The 27,026-nt window shown below is 39.3% G+C and overlaps 3 protein-coding genes across 3 annotated transcripts; 2 read left to right on the forward strand and 1 right to left on the reverse strand.

Moving 5' to 3' along the window:
* The first annotated feature begins 146 nt into the window (after nucleotides 1–146).
* si:ch211-195b21.5 (zinc finger protein 318) lies at nucleotides 147–5,064 on the forward strand. The gene is given in 9 exon segments (XM_043262717.1): nucleotides 147–477; nucleotides 942–1,087; nucleotides 1,259–1,551; nucleotides 1,554–1,795; nucleotides 2,464–3,046; nucleotides 3,511–3,587; nucleotides 3,696–3,795; nucleotides 4,065–4,183; nucleotides 4,284–5,064. Coding segments are annotated over 9 exon segments (2,154 nt in total). The 5' UTR covers nucleotides 147–264; the 3' UTR covers nucleotides 4,665–5,064.
* A 729-nt stretch (nucleotides 5,065–5,793) lies between these two features.
* On the reverse strand, nucleotides 5,794–16,787 carry tbc1d12a (TBC1 domain family, member 12a). The gene is made up of 13 exons (XM_043262716.1): nucleotides 15,324–16,787; nucleotides 13,511–13,637; nucleotides 11,993–12,114; nucleotides 10,835–10,917; nucleotides 10,579–10,696; nucleotides 10,387–10,493; nucleotides 10,127–10,207; nucleotides 9,195–9,289; nucleotides 9,017–9,088; nucleotides 8,812–8,940; nucleotides 8,388–8,497; nucleotides 7,381–7,639; nucleotides 5,794–7,158 (listed from the first exon to the last, which is right to left on the reverse strand). The coding sequence occupies exons 1-13, from the start codon at nucleotides 16,406–16,408 to the stop codon at nucleotides 7,075–7,077; spliced, it is 2,472 nt and encodes an 823-aa protein (XP_043118651.1). The 5' UTR covers nucleotides 16,409–16,787; the 3' UTR covers nucleotides 5,794–7,074.
* Nucleotides 16,788–17,981: 1,194 nt separating this feature from the next.
* Nucleotides 17,982–22,115, forward strand: LOC122361765 (D(1)-like dopamine receptor). Its single transcript, XM_043262718.1, has one exon. It carries the CDS (start codon nucleotides 19,520–19,522, stop codon nucleotides 21,107–21,109), a length of 1,590 nt encoding a protein of 529 aa, XP_043118653.1. The 5' UTR covers nucleotides 17,982–19,519; the 3' UTR covers nucleotides 21,110–22,115.
* The last annotated feature ends 4,911 nt before the right edge of the window (nucleotides 22,116–27,026 follow it).

The following is a 27,026-nucleotide window of genomic DNA, read 5'->3' on the forward strand; positions in this document are numbered from 1 at the left end:
AATAAAATATGTCATACGTATTCAATTTGTTATATCAATATTGTATATTTATTTATTTGTCTTTTTTGCCAAATAACATAAGTGCTGAATTTTTGAACTGGCGTCGTTTGGACAGGCGTTTGGGAGCTGCGCTGTGGTTCCAGTTCTGCAGGCGGCGCTGTGGCAGAGCTCACGGTCATGAAGACACACAGGACCTCAGCGAGTGAATGAAAAAATAAACTCGTTGAAACCACACATGAAGTGATCAGATATTTATAGAAAAAGATGTACCGAGGTACTTCGAACCCGGATTATCACCGACCTCCCGTACCCCAGGCAGGGTTCGGACATCCCGCAGCATCTTTTGGACTTCCGCCGTTCTGTCCACCTTTTGGGGTTCCTCCAGGGCCTCGATACTGCGCTCCTCCGCCCGGTCCTCCTCCAGGACGACCGTATGGAGCAGGGAATGAAAACTACAACAGAGAAGCGTATTACGAGGTGCGTGTTTTTCGAACCCGCCATAAACTCAGTCGGCATCTTGTCGTAGCATAGGCGTCCACCTGGTGAAAATGCTAAATTGATCTTTTTAATTTAATATAAAATATTTCATATATACACACGCACACAAAATCACACAATATTAAATATATTGTATATATCCAATATCTTTGGATTCCATGCAATGCATGAACGTATAGTTTTACTATTGCAAGTTGGTAATTAAAAGGCAATGTCATGCTTCATTTAAAACAATGCATTTACAATGGCACTCATTTGTTTGATTGATCAGTGGCCTGCAGATATTTAAATATTTTGAATACTTTAATTCTTCGGGTTTAAATGACAGAAATGTCAGATTTTCATTGTTATCTCAGAGGTCTGTTCAGGACATTATTGGAGTCTTAATCTGAATATGAATATAGACTTGTCAGTGTATAGTGATACTTGTTTTTCTTCTGCAGAACCACCCCTTCACCAGCCACACTGCTGACCAAAGTGGTTCCACGCTGATCAGCTCTCTGCTTACATCTTCAAATCAGCATCAGCTTAGTCACGCCTCACAGAATTGGTCAACCAAAAGTCTAGATGAGCAAAACCAAGAAGTCCGGTATGAAGAATTAAAATAACTATAGTTCTGAATTCCTCTCATGTGAAGCATTTCATGATTTCCTTTAGAAATCATTCTAATATGATGATTTGGTGCTCAAGCGACATTTGCTATTTTCGATATTATGTGTATGTGCAGAACTAACTTTAAATCCAACGTGTTTCAATAAAGGAAAAAGGCTGAAGAGTTTCTCAGAATCCTGGAGGCAAGTGACCGGATTGAGCTGCCGGGAGATAAAAATGACAGTGGTGATCGCACAGCAGACAAGCATCCCAGCCGAATGCGGAGCCGGAGCAGAGGGAGGAGCCGTCCACGCAGTCGCAGCAGGAGCCGTGGAAGGAGCCGGGGGAGAAGTCGAGCTCGGAGCCGTGGAAAGAGTCGGCCTCGCAGCAAAACACGCAGCCGCAGTCGAGGTAAAAGCCGCACGAGGGCCAAAAGTCGTGCGAGAAGTCGTAGCCGCAGCCGCAGCGCAGTCATGGGAAGAGCGGAGCACACAGTAAGAGTCAGTCGCGCTTGAGCCCCAGCCAGACAAAACAAGCTTCCAGAGGAACCGCTGAAGGCAATCGCAGCTCAAGCAGCGCCGGCAGCGGAAGCAGCCTTGGCAGCAGTGCCATGCCTGATCTGTTTCATGGGCTAAAACAGATCCTACAAAACAAAGATCTAGACAAACACCTGCCTTTGGTCAAGAATGCCCTCCTTAGAAGCCAGGTGCGCAACACTATTCTGTCAAGTTTTGAATTTAAGCTTCTGTATTATTTGATTTGTGGGTCGATTTATGTGGTGTTTTATTAAAAGCTTAAATTAAAAGAAATAAAATTGCTTTTCAAATAAAAGTTATTAAAAATACACCTTCTAAACTATTTAACCAAATCTACAATAACATGGATATAATGTAATAAAAAATATTTTAGAGCTGTCAGGATGATTTTACAGGAAAGTGGATAAATACCTCATTTCTACGTGCTACGTACTACTTGTAATATAATTTTGTTTTCACAGAGTAAGTACTATATATTTAAATGACAAAACTTTGGGGAATTACCAGTTGGGAAAAGTATACAAACACTTAATGTAGCTTTAAAAAAACACACTACAATGCTATTCATACAGACTTAAATACAAGTAGATAAAATTTTGTTTATTAATTTCACATAACCTTTTATGAATGTAAAAAAATAGTGATATTTATGAATATTTTATTTCAGCGGTTTAGGGTAAAAGATATTTTGAGATAATTCTATTAGAGACAATTAAGTCTTTAAACCACCTTGAAAGAGTACATTTTTAGGAACTTGGTACAATCCTTTTAACTTTTCAGGCCATTTAAAATCATTTAAAGTTCTCTACAAGTAATAAAATGTCTGTCTTCTGAACAGAATACTGATGACACAAAGGGAACGTCTCCAGCAAAAGTAAGAGGCTTCCAGAACCTAGAACCTGAAGCCTGTGCTGAACTCTGCTATGGTTCCATGCTTCCTCATGAGAGGGCTGGCAGAGACAGTGGCAGCTTTTCCAATATCTTATCCTGGAACACACCCAAACAACAGCCTGAAACCAAGCCTGCGTACCAGAGTGTTGAAGATGAAGAAAAATTCCTTTACGGAGAGGAAGAGGAGCGCTCCAAACCTCAGGCCGTGACCGTTCCATTGGCCCAGACGAGATCTGTGAGGTCTCTGATTCATCCTCTCAGTAAAGAACACCAGACTCACGGTCTCCAGGAACCCAAAGCACATGTCATGCCTGCAAGTGTGCCGCCCGCTGCTTCTGGCACAACGAAAGTCACTCCAGAGGAATGTGAGAAGGTGAGAACCCTCCTGAGAACCATCGGCCTGAATCCAGGCATGGCTGATATCTGTAAAATGGCTGCCAGACTAAAGGAAAAAAAGGAAGAACATGGAACGCCTGCTTCGCTTCCGATGCTCAAACCAACCCTGGAGGCACTGCAAGCAATGTCCAGAGGTCAGAACCGGCACGTTTTATGCTTTTTAACCAAAGTGAAACTTGAAAGTTTGATAAAGACCGAGCACTGTTCAGTATGCAAATATTATGATGACATCACCAGAGTTAGTTTTTTGAGTACTGAACATGTTATGCATATGAGAAGGAGGTTTTCAAACAGTTTCAAAAGGGTTTTTTTTTTTAAGTAGGCCTATGCATGAAACTAAAAATTATCCAAAAAAAAGTACCTAAAAAAAGTTTGAATGAATCTGTACCGCAGCTAGTTGAAATTGAATTGAACTGGTCTTTTAACTTAAATTGTCAGGAGATTCTTGAAAGTGCATTTTAAGAGACTGCATTGCATCACAGCTGTTGTTTTGTTCTTGATGTCTGTCAGCTATTTGAAGAAATGATGAAAAAGACCAAGAAGACTGCATAGGGACCTTGTGCTTGTAATGCATTCAACTTTTAATGTTTGTTTTCAGCGACCAAAACCGATGACAGTAGGAGTAATTGTTCTGGAAGCAGCCATTCTAATCACGATTCCAAGCGCGAGGAGAAGGTATGAAGAGTCTTGCATCACAACTCTTAAAGTCTTTGTTAACACTATTAGCTCAGTATTATGTCATGCCCTCAAGAGTCTAACTGTGAAAACACTGGACTGTTTTAGAAGAAGAATGAGAAGGAGAGAGATAGACGAGAGAAACAGATTCAAAAGAAAAGGAAAGAGTACTTGGTGAAGGAACTGGAGGGTCTCCTGAAACAGGAAGGTATTAAATGAGCTTGAACGATGTATCTAAAGAAGTTACTTAAAGATGCTATTAGCGATTTCAGCTATTATTCCGTTATTCCGTGGTTCTAAGCAATTTACAAAATAATGTTTTTTTGGTTCAATTCAACCGTTTATTTATTGCAGCCATATATATTTTTTTAATATTTGGGTTCATTTCATAAATTAATTTATTTTTCATTGACTTGAACCATGCACCATATATTTAGCAAATATACATTTATGTATCTAAATGCATCTTGATTGTAGGCGATGGTGATTTGATCCCGGTGATGGGTTTCTTCTGCCAGCGTTGTGAGGAGTTCTTTGGTGATCTGAACAGTGCAGAAAGACATGTAGAAAGTCACAGCCGCAAGGACTGGAGCAAGGTGACATTATAAATGCTATATACCATTCAGCACTAACTCTAAATCATTATGCTGCATCAGAAATTGTGAGAAAGAAATAAGCTTTCTCTCGTTTTTGCAGACAACTGGGTCGCAGGAGCAGCACAGGGATGCTAAGAGACATGAAGACCAGCATAACACAGCATCTCACAGACAAGAGAGCCCAAACAGTAGGTCCTTAAGGATCTACCAGGACCACAGGGAACGCAGTCCTGACGGAAAGCGCACCAGAGACGAAAGAAGTCCTCATTCTACTGATAGCAAACTCAAAAACGAGCCAGAGGGCAAAGACAATAAAGATGAGAGTAAAGACAAGCGCAAAGAGAAAAAGGATAAAACTGATGATGATGATGTAGAATCAACAAAGAGTGAGAAAAAGAAAAAGAAGAAGGAGAAGAAAATGAAGAAAAAAGAAAAGAAGAAGAAAAAGGACAAGAAAAAATCAGATAAGGAGTCACCTTAGTTTTAATGATCTTTTTTCTAAAAGCATCAGCTGTGTGTTTGAGCCACATTTCGATCAGCAGTCCTCGATGAGTCTTCTCTGGTTGAAGGCCTCAGAATGTCTAGACATGGTTGTTAAAATGTTAATGCATCCTGTAGGTGACACTCCAACTGCATACAGTGTAGAACCGGACGCTCAGCTTGCATAGTCACTTTTAATGTGAAGAACCAGAGATGATGTGAAACTGAAACTAAGGTCAGAGCCTTCTATAAATGCGCAGACATGCTGGTTGTATATTCAGCCCAGCCTGAAGTTTGTCCCACTCGTCATTATCCTATCAAGTGTTCCACAAACCAAACACGCTGCAGCGGTTTAGTTCTGAAACATTTGTGTGCAGGAATAAAAGGTTTTTTGGATTAGAGAGCGGTCATTGCTTTATAATCTTCATGTTAATGCCTGTCTGGTTTACTGGTCCTTTTTGGTGTTTATTATAGTTTCTTGTTGAATTGGCTTGATGTACAGTTGTTCAAGAGATTTTTTTTTTTGGTGCCTTTTTTGTCTTTCTGAAGAACATGCCTAATATTGATGACTCTATACCATCATCCTCTGTATATGTTATGAGTAAAACCTCCCCTTCCCTTTAAAACCATTTACTTGCAACAGCTTATAGCAATTTGCAGCTGTGACTTCATTCATTTTATAAAGTTAGTCTTTATTTAAAGATCCAAAATGCATTTGTCCATCATAGAATCTTTCAAAAAGACTCACTTCTGACAAATTATGATCACTGTCTTTTTAAAAGGCAACTCACACAACTCCAGTCTATCCAAATGTTTCAACAAACCATTGCTTTCTCGCTTTGAGTCTTCTATGCAGAGTAAGTTATTAAAGTTCAGGTTAAAATTTTAAAACACCTTAACCATGGATTTGTTTCTAACAACCACTGCTTTGATGGCACTCATTTACTGCGGAGTATCCACTGTAGAGCCAGTCAATTTTTGGGTTACTGCTCCTTTGTTTGCATCTTTTGCATTAGTTGAGTCCAGTTCAAGATTACACTAAGAAAATGATGGAAAAGCAGCAAAGTAAAGTGCAAAGAAATGCCTTGTGTGAAAAGACACTAGTACTGTACAAAGAATGTAGAGAATTATTTTTTCTTTAGCAGTATTTCATTATATTTAATGTTTGAAACAATGAAATTGGGACACAGTGGATCATAAACCTCTCATCAAGCAGCAAACTTTAAAATACATTTTCCAATGATCTGCAAATGGCACTCTTCAAAGACGTACTGACTCCATGTCTGGTTTGCACCTTCTAATAAACTGCTAAGCAACATAAAATTTTACAAGATGTGAAAAAAAGACTGGAAGACAGCAGGTCTCCAATACTGGTATTTTTCCACATCTACGCTGGAGCCCTCACACCAGAAACGCACATTAATAGCTGTCACGTAAAAAAAAGAGACTGTACAAGTGAAGGAGAGTTTTAAAAAAATTGGGTGTGTGAAGAGGGGAAACAACACTTAAATAAAAAAAAAAAAGACATTAAATAACAGAAAAAACATCAGGAAACGTCAAGGTTCATTCATTTGGAGTGTAGTAGAAGGTGCAAAAGCTAAAAGCTGATCTTGTTTGCCGCTGATTGGTTAGTGTGTGTACATGTGTTATAGGAGTGTGTTCAAATCTTTAAATATAGCCTATTATAGCAAAGAAAATCTGGAGTGCTAATACCCGACAGAACCTGTTAATAGAAATCCAGATTATTAGCTCTTGGTCTGTGTGTTTTTGGGACATACTGAGAATAGTCATAGAGCGCAGTGGCTCTATGCCTGCTGTCAGTGGTGAATGTGTTATCAAATATCAATCAGGCTGAATTCAGATAAATGAAGAGAAACAGCTGAAACACATTTGGTATGGGCTAATGAAAGGCTACTGCAGGTTTATATTTTGTGTGTATGTGTGTGTGTGTGTGTATAACAGAGAGCCTGCCGCTGGTTTACATCAACCATAGAAGTGTTCAAATAATGTGGCACTGACCTCTGAGTGCATGTGTGTGTGTGTGTGTGTGTGTGTGTATATATGCGTGTAAACGATTCTGATTAATTTGTTTTCTTATAGTTACAACATTACAAAAGTAACATTGACAAAGTTGGCACATTATACGTTCACCTGACTCACATTTCTCTTTTTCTTGGGCTCATTCTTACACAAACACACGCATTAAACGCACTCGCGAGCGCAAGTGAATAAATGTCCCTTCCACAGGACATGAGTTCATTAGGAGATTCTTCAGACAGGACAATCAGCACATCAGGGCTGAGCCTGAGCTGTCCCTCAGGCACACTGCAGAGGTCAAAGTGCTGAGTGATGACCGCCATCCCTTCAGAGTCTCAGAAAAATCATCACTTCCTCTGGGACAGAGTCAGCTGTTAGCTTCTTAAGGCAGGACTGTTGCTGCTGCTGCTGCTTTTGTCAGTTTCTTTGAGTCCATCTTTCATCAGAGCAGAAAAGACCTGGAGGAGGAGGAGGGGAAAGAACTTTCTTCTTGAAGATCACATTAAATCTTACTTGACTAGCTTTTAACGTGGCTTTATCATTTTATTTTATTGATTTACTGCTGACCAAATCATATAAATATGAAATTGTAATTGAAACTAAAAGTGAAATAAAGCTTTGGTGTAATAAATATTTATATTTTAATAAAAATGAACTGTCTCAGTTTGTGTATTTCTGACCTGGTTCCACCGGCGGTTGTTACTGATCATCTGTGTGTTTGCGATGCAGGAGAAGAGTGCATGTGCAGGTGTGTTTTCAGGCAGCCGGGAAAGGAACTGTGCACTATGGATGAAATCCATCTGCAGTAGAACATCCTGGTACAGCCTCAGAATTCCCAGTCCTGTCCGGAATAACGCCTCTTCTCCATCTCGGCAAAACACATCCCAAACACGACATGCCACGTCCAGCGGTAATGACTTGCTGTACAGAGTAAAGATCCTAAGAGCAGGACAGAAAAAAAAGGTGTAAGAGAAAAGTTTACTTGAAGTCGGACAAATGCTCAGATGTTGTTTTTGCAGATGAAACTGTAATGAGTATAATCATTATTAAAGGGTTCCAATAACAATTCAGTTTTGTGGAAGAAATATTTAAAAACAAGATATTCACACTTTTTTAACTTACATGTATATTACATACTTTATTGAAATATTATTAGAATGTAATATAGCTTTGGTGAGTCGTTTATGCTTATCTTATGCATTTTAAAAAAAAAAATCATATCAACTCCACATTTTTAAATGCTAATGTATACATTAAGCATTAATACTATATATACTAAATATACTTTATTTACTTTTGTAAAATACTACTAACACATTGTGCATCTTTATCTACTTTAACAAGAACATTTATAAGATGTGCTAAAAAGAATTGATCGTAAGAGTCATTGATTTGGAAATCTGACTGCACTTGTTTGGTTGTTTCCATTTTAAAAATATTAAAAAGGAAGTGGTTCTTGTTTCCCAACACTGTTAATTAGATTCAGCCAACCTAAACTTGCCTAAGGCTTCCTCTTCTTATGAGAAAAATGAATGAATTTCTCCTCACAGGAGAGAACATAAAAGCAGCCCTAGAGGGCGATAGAGAGCTACTGAAGGAAAACATGAATCTCTCCTCGTTCTCAAAACAAGAAAAAGAAACAAGAGAGGACAAACAGCAGGAAGAGAGATTTTAAGAGCAGATTTACCAGTCTATGAGGTAAAAGTCAGGCGTCAAGCTGTTGTTCTGAAAGTGCTGGAATAATTTGGGAAGGTTCTCCTCAAAAAACACCTCAAACGCAGCAAAATACTTCAGCATCTTGGGGGAAGAAAAAAAAATAAAGTAGCACTTCAATACAGAGCACTTAACGGCAACAAACACAAGCACGGACAAAAGCACAACACTGAGTGTTTAAAATAAAGGAATGTTCTGCAACAGATCGTGACTTTTGGGAGTTGTTTTACTGTGTTTGTGTCTGGCAAATGAAATCTCTATAAGTGGGTCAACAGATGGTTGGAATAAATGCTGACTGCAAACGCAGACACAACGCTCTCTCTATTTTGAGAGCAAATGTAGGTTTTGTTGCAGGTCTACTAAAATCTGTTTGATGAAGAGAGAGCGCGTGTGTGTACCAGGTCATGGTCCACTCTGAAGAAGGCCATCTGGCATGGTTTGTTAAGGAGGTTGGCAAAGGCAATGAAGGCATCGGCTTCCTCCAAATTCAGAATTAGAACAGCAGCAATGAAAGACATCCCCTGAACCTAAAACACGACACATACACATCAGACTCTCAATAAAACACATCCCTGAACTGACATGATTCGGGATGGTACTTACATAGCCTACATCAGGTCTGTAACAGGTGTAAGCCCCCAACACACTGTGCAATATATCATGATATGGTCCACCCTGATGGGAAATGAGACAAAAATCTAATTAGGCATGATGGAAACTCAATTAATATATCCACACACAAAAAGTATTATAATTGCAGTACCAAAACACCTGTTCTTACCTTCTGGAATATGTAGAGAGAGGGGAAAGTTCTGGAAATATCCAGCTTGATTAAATCCAGACTCGACTCTCTGTCTGCCAGCGACACTCCACAATCTAATCAATTAAAACCAGATGAAGTCATCAGTCAGGCTACAGCTGGTTGACAGAGCTAAAAAAAAACCAAAAAAACTCAAATTTTATGGATTTGCTCTGAAATAGTTTAAAGGACGTTTTTGTTGTTTTTAGCAAAGGTTAAATGAATAAATTAAATAGCCAGTGTGGATTGTAATAAACTCCTTTTCAGCTAAATTTAGCAACATACAATACTGTGCAAAGGTTTTGTTATGCTAATATTTGATTCATTATGTTTATGAAAGAAGTCTCCTATTTTCTCCAAGCCTGCATTTAATTTGACCAAAATGTAATACAAAATACAGTAATAATATGAAATACTTTTACGATTTAAAATGGCTATTTTGTTTTTATATTACATTTTCAAATGAAGAATTGACTGGTTTACTAAAGCACTGAACAATTTAACCTGTTTAAATTCTCACCATCTTTACAACCAAGTATAAATCTCACACTATAAATCTGTCCGTTACAGGTAAAGATGCAAAACAATGTTAATGGCTCTCAAAGAGCATATTAAAATCTTTACAGCATTCACTTCATTTACAGCAGAATTATGATGGATATGTTGTAAATATTTTCTGCATCTTCCATGTCAGATTAGATAAGGGGGAAAAAAATCTTATCTGCTTTATTGTTTCATGTGAAGCAATTCAGGAAGCTGTTAATGGAAACAACGTATTTGACACAATCAACACACTGACAAAGTAAACACACTCTCAATCTGGGTTTACTTTCACTTTCAAGGATAGAATTGTTCAGTTACTTCATTCTTTGGTGTAGTTTAGTTTGCAGACAGGGCAAAAAGTACAAACAGACCTTCATTTTCATTCACCGAACTAGTCTCACTGAAGCTCCTCCACTTCTCTTTGGCTCTGGACAGGAAGATCTCATACAGTTCTAAAACACACACACACACACACAATTGCTGTGACAAAAGCAACAGCTGCTTCCTTGTCAACAGTTCATCTGGACACAATCTGTGTTTGTTTGTGTCACATTGATGTCACACGGAGGCAGAAGGCCACAGATGATCAAGACTAACCAAATGTGAGGAGTGCAGCAGTTGCCATAGTTACCTGGGGTGATGTTGAGCTCATTCCCGATGGCGAGGCTCCAGACCTTCCCGCGGACGCTGGGCGGGACGCCTTGCCACCAGAGGTCTCGGACACGGCGTGTGTTGCGCCTTTGTCATGGCAACAGAACACATCATTACACGACATTAAAAAACATAAATTCCAAATGGACAGATATATGGATGTGACACTTACATGCTTTCCCAATTAGGCAGAACTTCCGTGTTCCAGATGACCATGGCATTGGCAATGTTCTCCTCCTGTCGGTATCGCTCTTTCATTTGACGTTTTTTCTTCTGTGCCTCTTTCATCTCTAAGTGCAAGAAGGGAAAATGTTTGGCTGTTCGTGAATATAGGCAGTGAGAGGGGCAGCTGTGTGCTGAAATACAGGAGCGTATGGCCAACAGATCAAGTGTCAGACATCATTATCATTGTCAAACACGGTACTCACCCCTTCTCTTGGCCCCTGCTACCATCTCACTGTATTCCTGCCGGTGTCTCTGAGATTCCTCTTCTGATTTAGCAGGCAAATTCCTAAAAATACAAGAAGTTTTTGAACCTGCACAAACAAACAAAACCTTCACCCAAACATACACTGCTGGTTGGGGTCATGTGTTATTGAAATAAGTCTCTTATGCTCACCATGAACGCTTTTTGTGGAATATTAAAATGTGAAATATTAGAATTTTGAAAAGAGTGTAGTTTTTGGGTAGTTTCTGTACCTCTAGCATTACTAAGCAATATAACACAAGTTATGGTATGTAATAATGAGTTTTAGGGGCACTTTGTGTCTGACATTGGTGGGGCAAATCAATATCCCCACCCCAAACTTTGAGACAATGTTGCTGTATCATACATTAAAGTATTTTAACATTAAATATAATACCTTCAATCTAATAGCAAAAACAATTGTGCTGCATGAAGCTAAAATGGACAATCTCTGCATTATACATTAAAAACTGACCATCTGTTATAAATAAATAAAACTTTCTGCAACACTTCAGAAAGGATTTATCCATGTTTTCATTGGTAAACCTCCAGTATGTCAGTTGTTTCAGGGTTTTAAATTCAGGCCAAAGCCTTAAGTCAGAGGAATGATAAAGGCTAAAACAGACACGGTTTATGAGGAAAGTGCACAGTTCTTCAGAGGACTGTATTCACTATATGGATGGAGTTCTTTCTCTTCTTTGGTCAGTGCCTGTTTTAGAAACGTGATGTGGGCTTGTCAATTGTTAACTATTACATTATTATTAATTATTATAACATTTGGTTTCCCCCTAATCCTGAATATGTGGAATATCACAGTTTAGAATCATTTTCTCTCTCTGGGCATGTTCCCAAGTTCCACTCAGATAAACTCTTCCTGGATGCACAACTATACAAAAAGCTAGTTTTCAATTATTAACAAATAAGCAAAGCATATACGATTCTTCTACACACTATAAGAATTTTTTTTACAACAATAAAACCTGCTTTTCAGGTTTATAGGCACACATTTGGTACGACAGCCTGTGTTTCACCACCAGTGCTCAGGGAATTTGGGTAAATATTTGATTAAATGGAAGCTTGTGCAGCACTTGAGGAGCTCTAGTTAACATTTCACACTTACGCAGGTCTGTCTTCCAAAATGAGAGCAGTCGTGGATAATGGCTCAAACTCCAGATTCTTGCGTCTCGTTGGATGAGGGTGAGGGGGTGGTCCTGTGGCAGGTCCCACCCTGGTCTCATACTCCTTAAAAAAAAAAAAAAAAGGAAAAGGAAAGGAGGGCAGTCATTATGAGATTACAACAGAGTCTACAATTTCTCAGCTGCCACATGCATCAGGAGGAGGAAGAATTCCATCATGAGATTCCCACATGCTACAAGTGGAAAGGCCCAAAGGCAATGGCCTTAATGCTAAACCCATATTACAACTGAAGCACAAACAGCACGACTCCGATACAGGATCAAGCAGAGCAGAGAAACAACACATTTACATTCACATTCACAGAGAAATCGCACAAACACCAAGGCGAACTGCAGTTCAATTTGTGTGTATACTGGACAAAGCCACAAAGTCATTATCTAGGTCTATCAGTCAGACTTTGCAAAAAATAAAAAAAGCATCCTTGCAGTTTCTATGTGACGTTTTACCAGCTTTATGCGTCAATGATGTTTAAAAGTTATAGGATATAATAATTACACAGACAAGGTCAGAACTGAATGTTTTATGTTTCTTAAAAAAGGAAAAAAACAACAACATTCCTTTAAGGAGAGGAGGATCTGAAAAAAGCTTTAGGAATTGAAAGACACGACAAGTCTTCGTGTGTGAGTTTATCAGAGGTCTCTCTCTCACTGGAATACAGAGAGGCACCTGCAGAGTGTGGAGGGGGAATTAAGCTCAAATCCAGAGCTGAAAACAACACAGGCTCAGTCATCACTTACTGAAGGGGAAGAGTAAAGACAGCTGCATGCATGCACACACACACACACACACACACACACACACAAAGCCCACACTCGCCCCACACACACACTAGTCTCTCCTGGCTGACACACTAAATGACGCAGAGTTTCCAGCAGTAATCTAAGTCCTTCTTTATTTCACTTACTCTGTCATTCTTGGTTTCTCTTCCTCCTCTTTCTTTTTTGCTTTCTCGCTCTCTCCCTAACCCTCTTGTGCAAATACTGACTTCCCTTGCTATCTTTTCTCTGCACAAATAAGGGTTAGAAGTGTTTCTAGTCATGGAAACAGCGGCACTGTTTCTTGGGTTATATACTCGTTACAAACACTCAACCAAATAGGAAAATTATGTTATGATTTATATACATTTGTTCCGTGTCTGTGTATTAAATATGTACAGGTTTGGGGCCAGTACAATTTTGTAAGTAAGAAGAAATAGGCTATTATTTAACTGGGATGCAACATAGTGATCAACACAATAAAGTTACAATAGAGAAAATGTTACAGTTCTTCTGTAAATTTAGGCATCACAATACCATAATGTTCAATAAATAAATAATAAATAAAAAATATCCAATAATGGGTGATTTTTTGCAACTAAAACCGAATTTTATGTTCCACAGAAAACATATCAGAGAGGTCTGAAAAATCTGCATAAGCCATTCCTTTAAACCACCTCTCTTACCTGTTGTATGGTTTTAGAGTCCTTTGGAAGGTTGTCCCGCAGTGGAATTGTCCCAAACAGCTTCCATCCTGGAGCACTGTTGGATGCTGCAGCCCTTGATTCTTTGGACTTCCAGGAAAACAAACTCCTTTGAAGACAGAAAGTAACGGAGACCGAAAAAAAAATTACATTCAGAAAAACATACTCTACACAACTTATCTTGCGAAAGAAAAGAGAGAGATTCTCAAACAGTTAAGTCCTTGTAGCCTTTGATCTAAAGAGGCCAAAATATGACAACCATTAAACTCATTAAGTTCAGACTATGACTATAGGGAATTAAGATCTTGGCCAGCTCAGCCGAGTTAATGCGGGTAATACAGGAGGTTTTAAAGTGCTCGTGGTGATACGGCAGCACCAGCATTCTGCAAATAAACCTTGAGTCACAGTCACAGGTGCCCTTTACACAAACACACAGATAATGAGCAGGCCTTGCTGTGGAGATGAGCTCATTAAATCTCTGAACATGCTTTCTGACAGGACAATCGATCTAATGCTGTCTTAATTACATAATAAAGCCAGTGAGGCAGGTCAATACCGTCCTGAGAGAGACGGATAGGATGACAGACACAATAGTGAGGGAGACGGACAAGGAGAAAGCGCGACAAAGGATGATAGGGTACGGTAAAGCTGGAAAGGAGAAGTTTGTTCATGTGGGGAAAAAAAAGAAGGAACTGAAGATACGGAGTGAGCAGAAACAAGGTCTCGGCAGCAAAACACCACGAAACCTAACTCATAAAAGCTGACATTAAAATTCCTCAGAGTGAGTAAGTGAGTGAGTGTTTTTTTCCATACTAAAATCTATGAAGGTCTTTGTAGAGACCAAACTCCTGGGAAGAGGACTCCCTGTGAACTCTAGTATTGCATTACTGGTGCAGTAAGGTGAATTTTACCCTAAACATAACATAAGCAAGTCAGATATGCAGTCTGATGGCACGGAGTTTGGTTCTGATGCAATATTTTGGCTTCATGCAAGTCTGAGACGACTAAATATTATTCCAAATTGGATTTGACTTTGATAAAGCAAAGCGGCTTCTCTTCACCAAACATCTGAAAACATAACACAAGGAGTGTGTTCAAAGCAAACAAAACACTTCAGGTCTTCTGTGAGGCACATCTTTGAAGAAAAAAGCCACAAGTGAGCGGCAGGCAAAGCACCTGTTTTTACTCATCATTCATTACCTGATCATGTGAGCTACAGTTTGAATTTTGCTCTGAAACAATAAAGCGCTTCCTCGCGGATAACAACACTTAAAAAAAAAAAAAAAAAAAAAAAAAAAAGGCATATAGGCAACATTTAAAAATTAAATGCAATAATTCAAGGAAAAGCTTTAAGGAATTAGTCAAGAGAGGTGGTGATTGTGTAAATCTATGGGCTTTTTGTTTCCATATGATCTGGTTCACTTTTCTCCCTCACACACACACACACACACACACACACACACACACACACACACATATATATACATATACAATCAGTTCAGCATACTAAAAACATTTCTTAAGATTAACGTAACCCCAAAGGAGACTAGAGTAACGGCTGCTGAAAATAACAGAAATACATTATATTTAAAAACGTATTAAAATAGAAACCTGTTATTTTAAATGGTAATAATATTTAGCGATATTGTGTTTACTATATTTTGATTGAATAAATGCAGCCAATGATGGTGCATATATTAGGAGGGGGGCATGCATCATGTCAGTGTTTAGACACCTGAATGGGGCAACTGTGAAAAGGTCAAAAAGAGGTTTACTGCATCTCATCTGCCTTTACCTGGTCAGGAACTCAGCAATGCCGTGTTTCTTAGTGCCAAGCATCTGGTCAGGAGAGGCATCCGTGTCACCGGCGACCCTGTCTGGGGCGCTCTGCCGCCGGCCGCCCTCAAATGCTTTCACAGAGCCGAGACATTCATCCCCACCGCCCTCTGCTCCAAAATACCCATCGTCCCCAGGGCTCAGAGGAGTGGCATCACAGCTGAGGGAGACTGTGTGACCAGGGTTAGTGCGGAGGTTCTGGGGCCTGAGCGGAGGAGGGTCGCTAAAATCCTCCTCCGGGCTCGGGTCCGTCTCGGTGTAATCGCTGGTGTTTTCTGCCAGGGGAGACAAGGACAGCTTGGCACTGAGGTCTGACAGGGTATCTGCGGGATCCGGGTCACAGGGCTGGGCCTCCTCTGAGCTCTCAGCACTGGCACGACTGATCCTTTCACATGACCTGCCTGCGGAGAGGACACCCCCCCTTTGATGAACAAAGTCGCGGCTTTCTGGAGCCGGAAGGCCACCCAAGGCTCTGAAGGGGACTTGAGACAGAGTGTCATAACTGTTCACAATCAACAAACCCCCATTGCCCACTTTTACACCTCTGTCCAAAGAAGGCAGCTTCCTGTTGAATCCTTCTGCGTAATCCACACATCTTAAATGAGTCTGATCGTGATCCATGTGCTCGTGGGTAACATGTCCATTAGGCATCTTCGTGTCCGGCGCGTTTTTACCCATAAACGACACCGCAGAGCTCAGCTGCGAATTTAAATAGCCTTTGTCGGGTTTATTCACGCTCTCGGCTTCGGAAGTCCCTGGGCCGTACCGGGTTCCCCCCTCTCCATCCGGACACACCATATCCACCTCCAGCTTCCCGGGAAACCCGTTTAATACTCCAGCCCTGCACCCCACCACCACCACCGGGGAGAGAGACGACAGTCCAGCACCGCCCGGATTCGCATGAACCGAACCGTAAACAGACCCTTCCCGTGCGCTTTCGGTGTCTGAAACGCAAACGCGTGCTTTGTACTCCTCCCGGTTGTCGTTGACATCGATGGACGGTGCGAGTCCCGGCTCATCAGCAGCATCCTCCACTTTTTCCATCTCACTGGAGGTGTCGGCGGCTCGGAAAGGCAGATGAAGCCCTGCTGCAGCGGCGGCGCCCCGGTTCGGCTGGGCTGTCTGCAAAACAAACTCTCATCTTATATACCCCGCCGATTCTCCCGGTCCAATACATTCATGACATCGCGCCTCCGAAGCCTGTAGCGTTGAGGATGGAGTGTAAAGCCACGGCTCGTTGTTGTTTATGCACATTTTGATCCACGTCCAGCGCAGTCGATGATAGAGGCCATTTTGAATGTGGTGTCGGCGTGTCTTTTCCAAGCGAAAGGTTGGAAGTGGGATTTCCAGGAGTTAACGCGACATCCACCGGACAGTTGGAGCAACTGCAGCACACTCGGCTTTTAAAAAGCAGCACATAAGAGTTTATTATTTTCGTGAACCTAAACTGGAGTTTTATATGACCTAAAACGACATAAAAAGCGTTAAAAAAATCTGTCTTGCTATCTTCCATTATTTGTATTTCCTTCATTTTTACATTATAAGAGGATAAAACGTGTTAAAACATTAGACATATTTACAGACATATTTTAAAATAATTAACGAATAAAAACATAAATACACATCAAAATGTAAAATTCTGATTGGTTGAGCCAAGTATTTACAAATTTGTTGCATCATTCTTTGTTTACTTTTGTTGGAACCACAACCGTTTCCGGGGAACTACATTGTTTGGCGGAGGAATGTTATTATTAATATCATTACACCTTATTTGCTCTGCTTATCTGTTTTATCTTCTGTGTGTGTGTGTGTGTGTGTGTGTGTGTGTGTGTGTGTGTGTGTGTGTGTGTGTGTGTGTGTGTCTATTTGACTGTCTATTACCATTATTTTAACAGATTGTTAAACATTGTTGTTCGGTAAAATCTAAGGTCCCACTAGAGGGCGGCAAAACACAAGATGAGTTTAAGTCAGGCTACGTTACAAGAATAAATCACCTGCATTGCTAAGCTCTTTATGTATGTTTGCAAATTAATTAACTTAAATTTGATATCAATTCTCAGTATCCTCATCTTAATAAATTAATGTAAATGCTAATAAATTCCTAAATGTACTCAAGGAATGTAATATGACACTGTATGGTGTATTGTATGGTGTGTTACTAAAAATCCAAACAAGACCCTTGTGTGTAAATTTTCTCTTTTTTCCCCAAAAAGCATGCACTTTAAATTCATACATTTGGAGAATGCAGACTCTTAGCCTTTTATGTCTCAGCATTTATGAATTAAAAATGTTATGTTATTTTCTGAGTATAAAATGAAGGCCGGATTTTATTCATTAAGATGCATTATTCTTAGCCATTGCATTAAAATTAATGAGTATGATTCTCTCAATGTCTAAGTGATGAAAAGGAACACGTTTGGGAGAAAAGTTAATAATTAACCACACTCTTCAAATACATATAAAACAAATGATGTGCTCTTTGGGTTCCTGGGGGAAAAAAAAACTGTAAAAATGATTTGTGCCTTTTTTATTTTTTATTTTTTTACTGCTAGTACTTTGAACAATCACTGAGCTTTTCGCCGCACTACGCCATTACTGCCAAAAAAATATTGTGGTATCTAGTAACATGTTTGACAGTTGAATAGTTTCTCAGTGAATAGACTGGGAAACCTAAAACCAAAAGCAGAAAAATGCAGCTCGACCAGTATACAGCAGCCATTCACTAACACTGTGTGTTTCTCTATGACAGAGTGAAGTGCAGCTAATCTAAACTATAAACTGCAAGACATAGTCTTGCACTACTGCTAATCATTTTGCACTACCCTGTACGTTATCGGTTTAATTGACAATAACTAATATATATCTTAACATTATGATTCATGTTTAAGAAAAAATTATTAAATACAAAATGTGTAGGCCCTAAATATTATGTGCAGCGTTTAGGCAAACAACAACAACAACAAATCAATCAATCAATCAATCAATCAATCAATCAATCAGTCATGCCTTTAATTACCAATCCCCCAATTACAACTGACTTGGCATAGATTACCCTCTCAGGACCCCGTGTCCTCGCATGAGGACGTTATGTTTTTGTGAATTTCTCTAAGACTGCGCATGTCACGGTCTGGATGTCCTGTACAGATCACATTCGGGGCTTTTCTACCAAATGATTGGATGTTTCGCCATGACCACTCCCTCTCCTTATGAAACATGATCCTATTTTCTAATTATCATTCAAATCTGTACATTTTTTAAATTGTGTGTCATAAATCAACCTCTCAGGAAAATGTTATGAAATGTTATTAAAATATCTAAATAGGACTTTCTGTTATAAAGCAGGATGTTGATTTCATACATGTCCTCATATGAGGACGCCAGAACGTTTATTATGCATTTTGTGAGACATAACAAATGAATTATGCATTAAATAATGAATTAACTAATAAATTATATTTCAGTATTCTTCTTATTATTATTACACTTGTTTCATTACATGCTGACCCAAAAACACATGAATACGCTAATTAGATTTAGTTTACAGATACATTGTATGTAATGAAAAAAACACATTGTGCACACATTTTGCAGAAATAAATATAGCATATTGAATAATTCTGTTATAACAGTTTAGAATGATCTCTATACAGAGTTTAGTAAACAAAAAATATCTTGAAAACTAAAAACGTATTAGTGATTTTAAATTACAAAGCTTTTGCCTATGCATGTTCATTCATGTCTTTCATTATTTTAAAGAAATTGAGTGCCGATGTCCTCAAACGATCTTATAGATGAAGTTATAGATGAAATAATTTTAAATTTTGCACATTGTTTTAATGCTCTAAGCAACGTAAAACTAAAACCTTTTTCACAGATCTTAAGAGGTTACTATCATTAAAATGCCACCGAATTCTTAATGTAATCTGTGGGTATTTAGATGATTCATCAGCATGCCGAACTTTATAACTTCAACATAAATGATTAAATTTGACTATTAATGTGAATTTGTTACATATACTGTTGTTGTTGAAAAGTCTGATTGAAGTGTCAGCTGTCACCAAAAGTGCTTGTTTAGATGTTTTCTATCTAATTTCTGCAGACCTGGTTAAATGAAGATTTCAGGTTAATTGTAAACTAGTCGTTCCGAGGGAATGAATGTTGGTGTGGATCACACAGACTCAGCGGTGTGGACATAAACCAATCACAAAGCGAGAACTTCTCGAGCGAGACGCACCAGCGCGTGAATGTGGGTCATTCCACGCGCTCGGCACCGGGAACGGACGCAGTTTCCCCAACTCGCCAACATGGGACAGAGCTGGAAATCGGACCGATCGCTCACAAAGAGTATCCCAAAACAAGGTAACTGGCCGTTATGAGGTGTCTTGGTCGGATGCGATATTAACGGGTATGATTTTAGAGATGGAAAACGGCACAAACCACACGCAGGACCGCGCGCACGGAGCGCAGGAGCGAGAGGATGGAGACGGACAGAACAGCGTGCGCGCTCTGCTGGGTTTTGTGCTCTTCCTTCTCATCGTCTCCACGCTGCTCGGAAACACGTTGGTGTGCGCCGCCGTGGTCAAATTTAGGCACCTGCGCTCCAAAGTGACCAACTTTTTCGTCATATCTCTGGCCGTTTCGGATCTCTTCGTGGCCGTCCTGGTGATGCCGTGGGAGGCCATATCTGCGGTGGCGGGCACTTGGCTCTTCGGCCGGTTTTGCGGCATCTGGATCGCCTTTGACATCATGTGCTCCACCGCGTCCATCCTCAACCTGTGCATCATCAGCGTGGACCGCTACTGGGCCATCGCGAGCCCGTTCCGCTACGAGCGCAAGATGACCCACCGGGTGGCTTTCATGATGATCGGTGTGGCGTGGACCCTGTCCATCCTCATCTCTTTTATACCGGTACAGCTCAACTGGCACATGGCTGAGGACGACGAGGAGGGCGCCGCGGGCAACGGCACCGACTACAGCGACAACTGCAAAGCCAACCTGAACCGGACTTATGCCATCTCGTCTTCGCTGATAAGTTTTTACATCCCCGTGATCATCATGATCGCGACGTACACGAGGATATTCCGTATCGCGCAGACACAGATCCGCAGGATCTCCTCTTTGGAGAGGGCAGCGGAGCACGCGCAAAACCACCACCAGTCCAACGACTGCTCCAACGAGAACTCGCTGAAAACCACTTTCAAGAAAGAGACCAAAGTTTTGAAGACGCTCTCGATCATAATGGGAGTATTCGTGTTCTGCTGGCTGCCGTTTTTCGTGCTTAACTGCATGGTGCCCTTCTGCCAGTGCGTTAGCGACACTACCTTCACCATCTTCGTGTGGTTCGGATGGGCCAATTCCTCCCTCAATCCCGTCATTTACGCGTTTAACGCCGACTTCAGGAGGGCGTTCTCCTCGATTTTGGGTTGCAATAAAATTTTCCCCAGCACCGCAGTGGAGACTGTGAATTTCAGCAACGAGCTGGTATCGTATCATCACGACACGACGCTTCAGAAGGAAGCCCAACCGCTGGCCGTTCAGATGCCGAACCCTCGGGAGGAGCCGAGTCTCCCGTTCGATAAGGACTCGGTTACTTCGAACGCGTCCCGGAACCACAAAAACATGCTCTTACCCAACATCGGACAGTTTGAGTGCGACGGGGAGATTTCCCTGGACACCATCACGCCGTTCACCTCCACGGGACTCATGGAGTGCGAGGGAATCCCAGGTCAAATCATTACTGAATGACTCAGGGGGTTTGGGAGGGGGGCTCCTCGAATGAAGCCTAAACTAATGAGCGGTATTACAAGGCGCGCCGGACGGGTTTAATGACACGAGAAGGAGATCATTAACAGCTTGTTAATCAACCAAAAAGTATCGCTTTTTCGCCTGTCACAAAAAAAAGAAGAACAAGACGTAAAACGTTTCTACGCGTTTTTTTTTTTTTACAAACGCAAAACGAAAATGTAGAAAAGCCAAACCGAAATATCCCTACAAATGATCTTTCTGAAAGTCACAGTAAGCACACTTAAGACTTTTAAAGTGAATCGACTGACGCTGACGGATTCATAAACTCAGAACATACAGGAATGCATAAAGTGGGCCTCGTGACTCTTTATCGATCTCAGTGGTTTTCTAAAAAGAAAATGCATCTTATTTTATTGGTATTTTAAGCATTATTAATTAACTTAATTTGTTTCTATTGCGTTCATTTGTTTACTTGCCATGTAGACCTACATGTACAGTAAAATATGAAATTTGGCTAATTGTATATCATATATCACGTGTGTTTTAATGTGAGAAATGTCGGTTTGCTGACTACTTTTGCAAAATATGTAGCTATAATCCATGCAGGCGGGATAAGAACATTCTCTTTGCACCTTTCTGTCCACGGCTTTTACCTGAAAATCTTGTATACTCTAGATTTGTCAAAGTAGACACTCCATCGGCATTCTCTCATGTGGTGCCACCTGGGATGCTTTTAATAGCAGCCTAGTGAACTGAGATCCACACTTTTCCTTCACTCTCCAGTCCATACGCCTAATTCATATTTATCTACAAAGCTAATTGCCAGCCTTGCAGAGCACGAGAAATACGGTTTCAGTCAAAGGTCTAATCTTCTACATGCATTAGAGAGATACAAAGCATTAGAATTTAGATGCATGTGCCTAAAATATCTGCAATACGTTTCAGAGTTGACATATCTAGGTTAAGGTTACTGATTCTGACCACATAAAACCTTTTTGGAATTTCTCATAAATATCGCTTTTAACCCTTTGATCATTTGTCTTTGTGAACAGAGGCGCTATATTCCAAGGTGATGTAATAAGATATTGTTAACAGGACAACCAGGTCATTCCTTCCAGAGAATGATTTATGTCTCAGCTCCTCCCTGTTTCTAACCTACTTCATGCCGGTTTGCATGGTGCGATGAATAGGCACAGGTTTCTCCTGGTAAAATGCACAAACAGAAATTTGGCATTAAGACGGCAGCAGCTGAAATCTTATCCTTAGATCCTGTTGCGTAAAAACTGATTATGTTGTATAGTCGTTGCATCGAGTTATTAAGCTGAATTTTTTTTGCTGGTCTATTCAGTGCAGCCTCCTTGAACAAGCAAGGAAACAATGAGAATATGATCATTAAATGTAACGTATAGGCAGCTAAGAAATTATATGTTTAAAAAGCATATCAATAAGTCATATCTATAACGATAACAGTTTATTTTGGCACTGTCTCTTAGTTAACGTGTTTTATTATAGATGTTTTCAAATTTGTAAGAAGAAATTAATTAATCTCATGAAGGGGATGGGCTATGTTTCTTTTATTATTTTAATCAGAAATATAATACTACATGACTTTTTCATCACACACTAAAAAGGTTGTCACTCTTATATAAGCAAGATATCAGACTCACGGTGATACCCTAATTTTAAGCAATTCTCCAGCAACTTGTTTTTTTTTTTACATTTCAGAGTGAGAGTGGACCTGAGCAGAGATAAAGACATTTCCGTTGCTTTGCTTTCCACTGTCATCCTGCTTTCACTCAGAAATTCTTCAGCCTTGTGAGACTATTCAAAAGCTCTTCAAAACAAATTGAAAAGGGAAAAAACAATATTGATAAAAAGATGCTGCTCTTGTAGCGTCACCTGGCTCAGGAAGTGTTTCATCTCGTCAGAACAAAGGCTTCGAGTCGCACTGCAACCTCAATCCGGCCTGACCTACCGAGACCCGAAAAAAAACCCCAACGGCTACCGACCGGCCGGAACACACAGCTGTGTAACAACATGACAGTGCGCTGTAAATAAGAGCAATTACATTTTATGCTTTTCACAGACACTAAATTATAACTATTTAGAATCCTTACCAAAATATCAGGTGAACAATATACTCCCAAACAAGCCTAAATAGTTGTTTGAATGGACTGTTTCATACTCAATGTTGCTAATTTGTCAAAGAAGCTCCCAGCATGCATCGCAGCATTTTTTTTTAGAAGTAACTGCTTAAAAATTATTGTTTTGTTGTTTGCTGATTTTAATCATGTTGTGACTCTTCATAAAACTATTATGCTGGATATCTTTGACTTAAAAGATATTTCAGGATTCCTAAATGGTAACTTTCTGAACAAAATGCTTTTAGTGGATGTGATAAGAATTTAATGGCTAAATAATGCATTTTGCATTTGCTGACCCAACTAATTCAAATTTAGCGAAAAAGTTGCCGGGGACTATTGATTTTTAATCATTTCAATTCTTCATATTTTTTCCTTCTCAACAATTATTTTTTGCAAGGAGTGTTTGTGAGAATGTGTATCTGTGCATGTGTTTATGTGTGTGTTTTAATGGAGTCTCTTATGCTCATCAAGGCTGTGTTTATTTGATCAGAAATACAGAACAAAAACAGTAATGTTGTAAAATATTATTGTGATTTCCAATTGTCTTAAATATAAATTATTTTTGTGATGAAGCGATGGATTTTCATCAGGCATTACTTCAGTCTTTAGTGTCAAATAATCCATAAAAAAATCATTTCTTATCAGTGTTGAAACTGCTGTTTATACATTTATATATATCTATATATAGGTGCATGTGTGAAAAAAGTAAAAAAGTTAAAAATAGCAAATAAAAAAAATAGCATTACTAATAGCATTTATTCAAAATAGAAATGTTTTATAAATGAAGTGGAGAAGTCTCCACTATCAATTTAACACATTCCTGACCCCAAACTTTTGAAGCTTTTTTAAACTTTAGTAGCATAGTGTAATACTGTAACACAATTTTTCTCCTTTTAATAAACACTGCTCTTTTTAACTTTTTATAATCAAAGAATACTGTCATAGGTTGCAAAACATACTGAACAGCGCAACAGTTTCCAATATTGATTATAAATCAGAATATTAGGTTTCTGAACATGATCGTGTGGCACTGAAGACCAGAGTAATGATTTGCTTTGCTTTTAAAGTAATCGACATTTGAAGTGGATCCAAACCTGTCATCAAAGCTGTCCTGAATGCCCCACCCCCCATAATAAATATTGTCTGCTATATATTAAAAGTTCTGTATTTTAAATATATAAAGCCGTGATGACAATATGACGTCTCTTTATAAAAATATAACATATCTTACAGATCTCAAACTTTTAAATGGTAGTGTATGTGAAAACATATGTGAATGATGAATGCTGGAAAAATGTCTTATGGTTAGCTCAAAGTATTAATTAACCATATATAAAAACATAGTGTGTGTGTGTGTGTGTGTGTTTGTGAGCGCTTTGCCATGGTTAAACTCAAAGTTAAGCCACTTACAGTAAGGACTGGCAAGCATATGCTTTTGATGCAACAAAACAAACATCAATTCTAAGAAATATGTTATTAAAAATGTTATGACCTTAATAAAACAAAAATGATTTTTCATTTCTGATCTGTCATTAGAGCAATACAGCAATACACTGCAGTCTATAGTGGTGCTTCCAAGTAGCTTCTACAATCTCCAGCTCTCATGCACAGACCTCTCGGACATGCAGGAGCATACAAGAACAGCAGATGAAATTAATAAGTGAACAAAAGGCAGGTGAATAATGAGAAGTTAAAATGCCACGCGAATCATAGACAGGCTCGTGAAGATAGAGGTCGCAGGCCAACGACAGGACACAGACAGAATCGTAATATACTTTCATTAAATGTGACTTGTTTGTCATGTTCCTTCACAAAACATAAAAATAAATATAAGCATCGCAAAAAATAAAGCTGTATAGTGGCAGTGTGATTTCTTTCTGCAGCTGTGGTTCCCAAACCTCTCATTACAAATGAAGATGTGCAGTTTCAGATCAGGAAAAAAGAGGAAAGAGCCAGATCCCTCACTAGCAATTTGATCTGAGAGACTCGTCTGAAAACAGACAGAGAAGAAATCTGCCGACGATGGCCACGCTCACCAAGTATTCTTATGTACATTCAATACATTTCAAACAGCACACAATTCCTGGGAAAAACTAATGTGTTTGAATGAGCTTATAGAAAATCTATAAAAATAAAAGGTGCAGTGTTGCATTCGAAGGGGAAATCCAGGGTCACCGAAACATAACGTGATACCACTGACCCATAAAAATATAAATAATGCATTTATGGAGGCAGTGAAGTCGTGAAAAAGTCTCTGACACATTCCCACAGCCAAAGATCACGGCTTACTGACCCGAGCTGTTCTGAAATTGATTAGAATCAGCACACAGTGAAAAAGGACTTCACCTTTGTCATTGATACTGTGAATGAAAGATGAGTGGCACAGATACTGAACCACCCACTGTGTTTATGCTGCAAATAGAGGAGTTTGATTTGAAATTCAATATCATGCCCCATTTCAGTCAGTTTCTCTGCAAGAGCCCACTACACACAGCATCTGCAGCGCATCATTAAGACCAACAGGGAATGAAAGAGTGAGATTCTGTGCTCAAAAATAGTCAAACATTAAAATAATCCTCATTTACATTGCAATCATCATTCCGAAACAAAATGGCCACATTCCTGCTCCAGGCTGCGCTGAAAGCCTCCCTACATGTCTGAAAACAACTGCCGTAATGACCATCTCGCTTTTTTTCCCTACGTTAAAGAAGACAAACAAACTTTCTGTTCATTTAACTCAAAATGCATCGCTTGTGAACAAACAAAGCACGAAATCACAAACCAGCTTACGTACGATTGAGCAATTGAGCAAAGTAAATCCCTTGTTATTGTCACAAGGAATTTGTTTTACCAAGTTGTCAAACAGTTCCAGTCCTGAGACGCATTTCTTATCGGTGCCACCTTTTCTATATATTCTGCAGCATTTATTGAGGATATAAACAATGCATCTGTAGTTTTTGTAGTTGCGATGTGCAGAATAGGGTCAGAGTGCTTCAGGAAACAGCATGATATTGCTGCTGGGTCACATAAAAACCACAGCAACGCAGTAAAAAGTGCTTTTAAGAAATCTCAGTCAGTGCAGAAAATGTTTTTTTTTCTAAAAATAGAAAATAAACAAATATCTGAGAATAAAATAGCAAACTGCATTGGACTCAGTACAGCGATGAACAGATGGCAAGTGCAATCTTACACAGAACTATCCCAGAATTATTATTGTTATTTATTTATTTATTTATTTTCATGGAAGCGTGATAATATTAGTAGTGTTATATTGCATAGACAGTGTTTATTTAATGTAACATTCCAAGAATATTTTTAGCAGTTTAATGATATTATTTGTATACTGTAAACATTGCAGGTGAATTTTGGGGGGAGGTGGTAACGTTTCTTAAAAATGAGTACTTGTGAAACAGGGATTAAAAAGCAGATTTTAATATTTAATAACATCATGTCTAACTTCATGAAAGTTCTGTTTTAAAATTCGGTTGAGTTCAAGATGGCAGTTCAGGCCAGGTATATTAGGGTCATGTTGCTGAAATGTGTAAAAGGGAGAGTGAAAGGTTTTAGATAGCCAGGAGGCTTTCAGTCCTCTGGTCCTCATCAAAATTGCAATCACCTAGCGGATTCATCTTGTCGTTAGTTTGTAAATCAGTCCTTTAGAGGAAAATTTGACTCTATTTATCACTTACTTCTACCCCTTTCTCATTTTATTTCTCTTTCCCACATTTGTGCCATTTAGTTCAAATGGTCTTTATTGTAATGACACATTATTT

The sequence above is a fragment of the Puntigrus tetrazona genome, chromosome 17 (assembly GCF_018831695.1).
Source record: "Puntigrus tetrazona isolate hp1 chromosome 17, ASM1883169v1, whole genome shotgun sequence".
Classification (NCBI taxonomy): domain Eukaryota; kingdom Metazoa; phylum Chordata; class Actinopteri; order Cypriniformes; family Cyprinidae; genus Puntigrus; species Puntigrus tetrazona.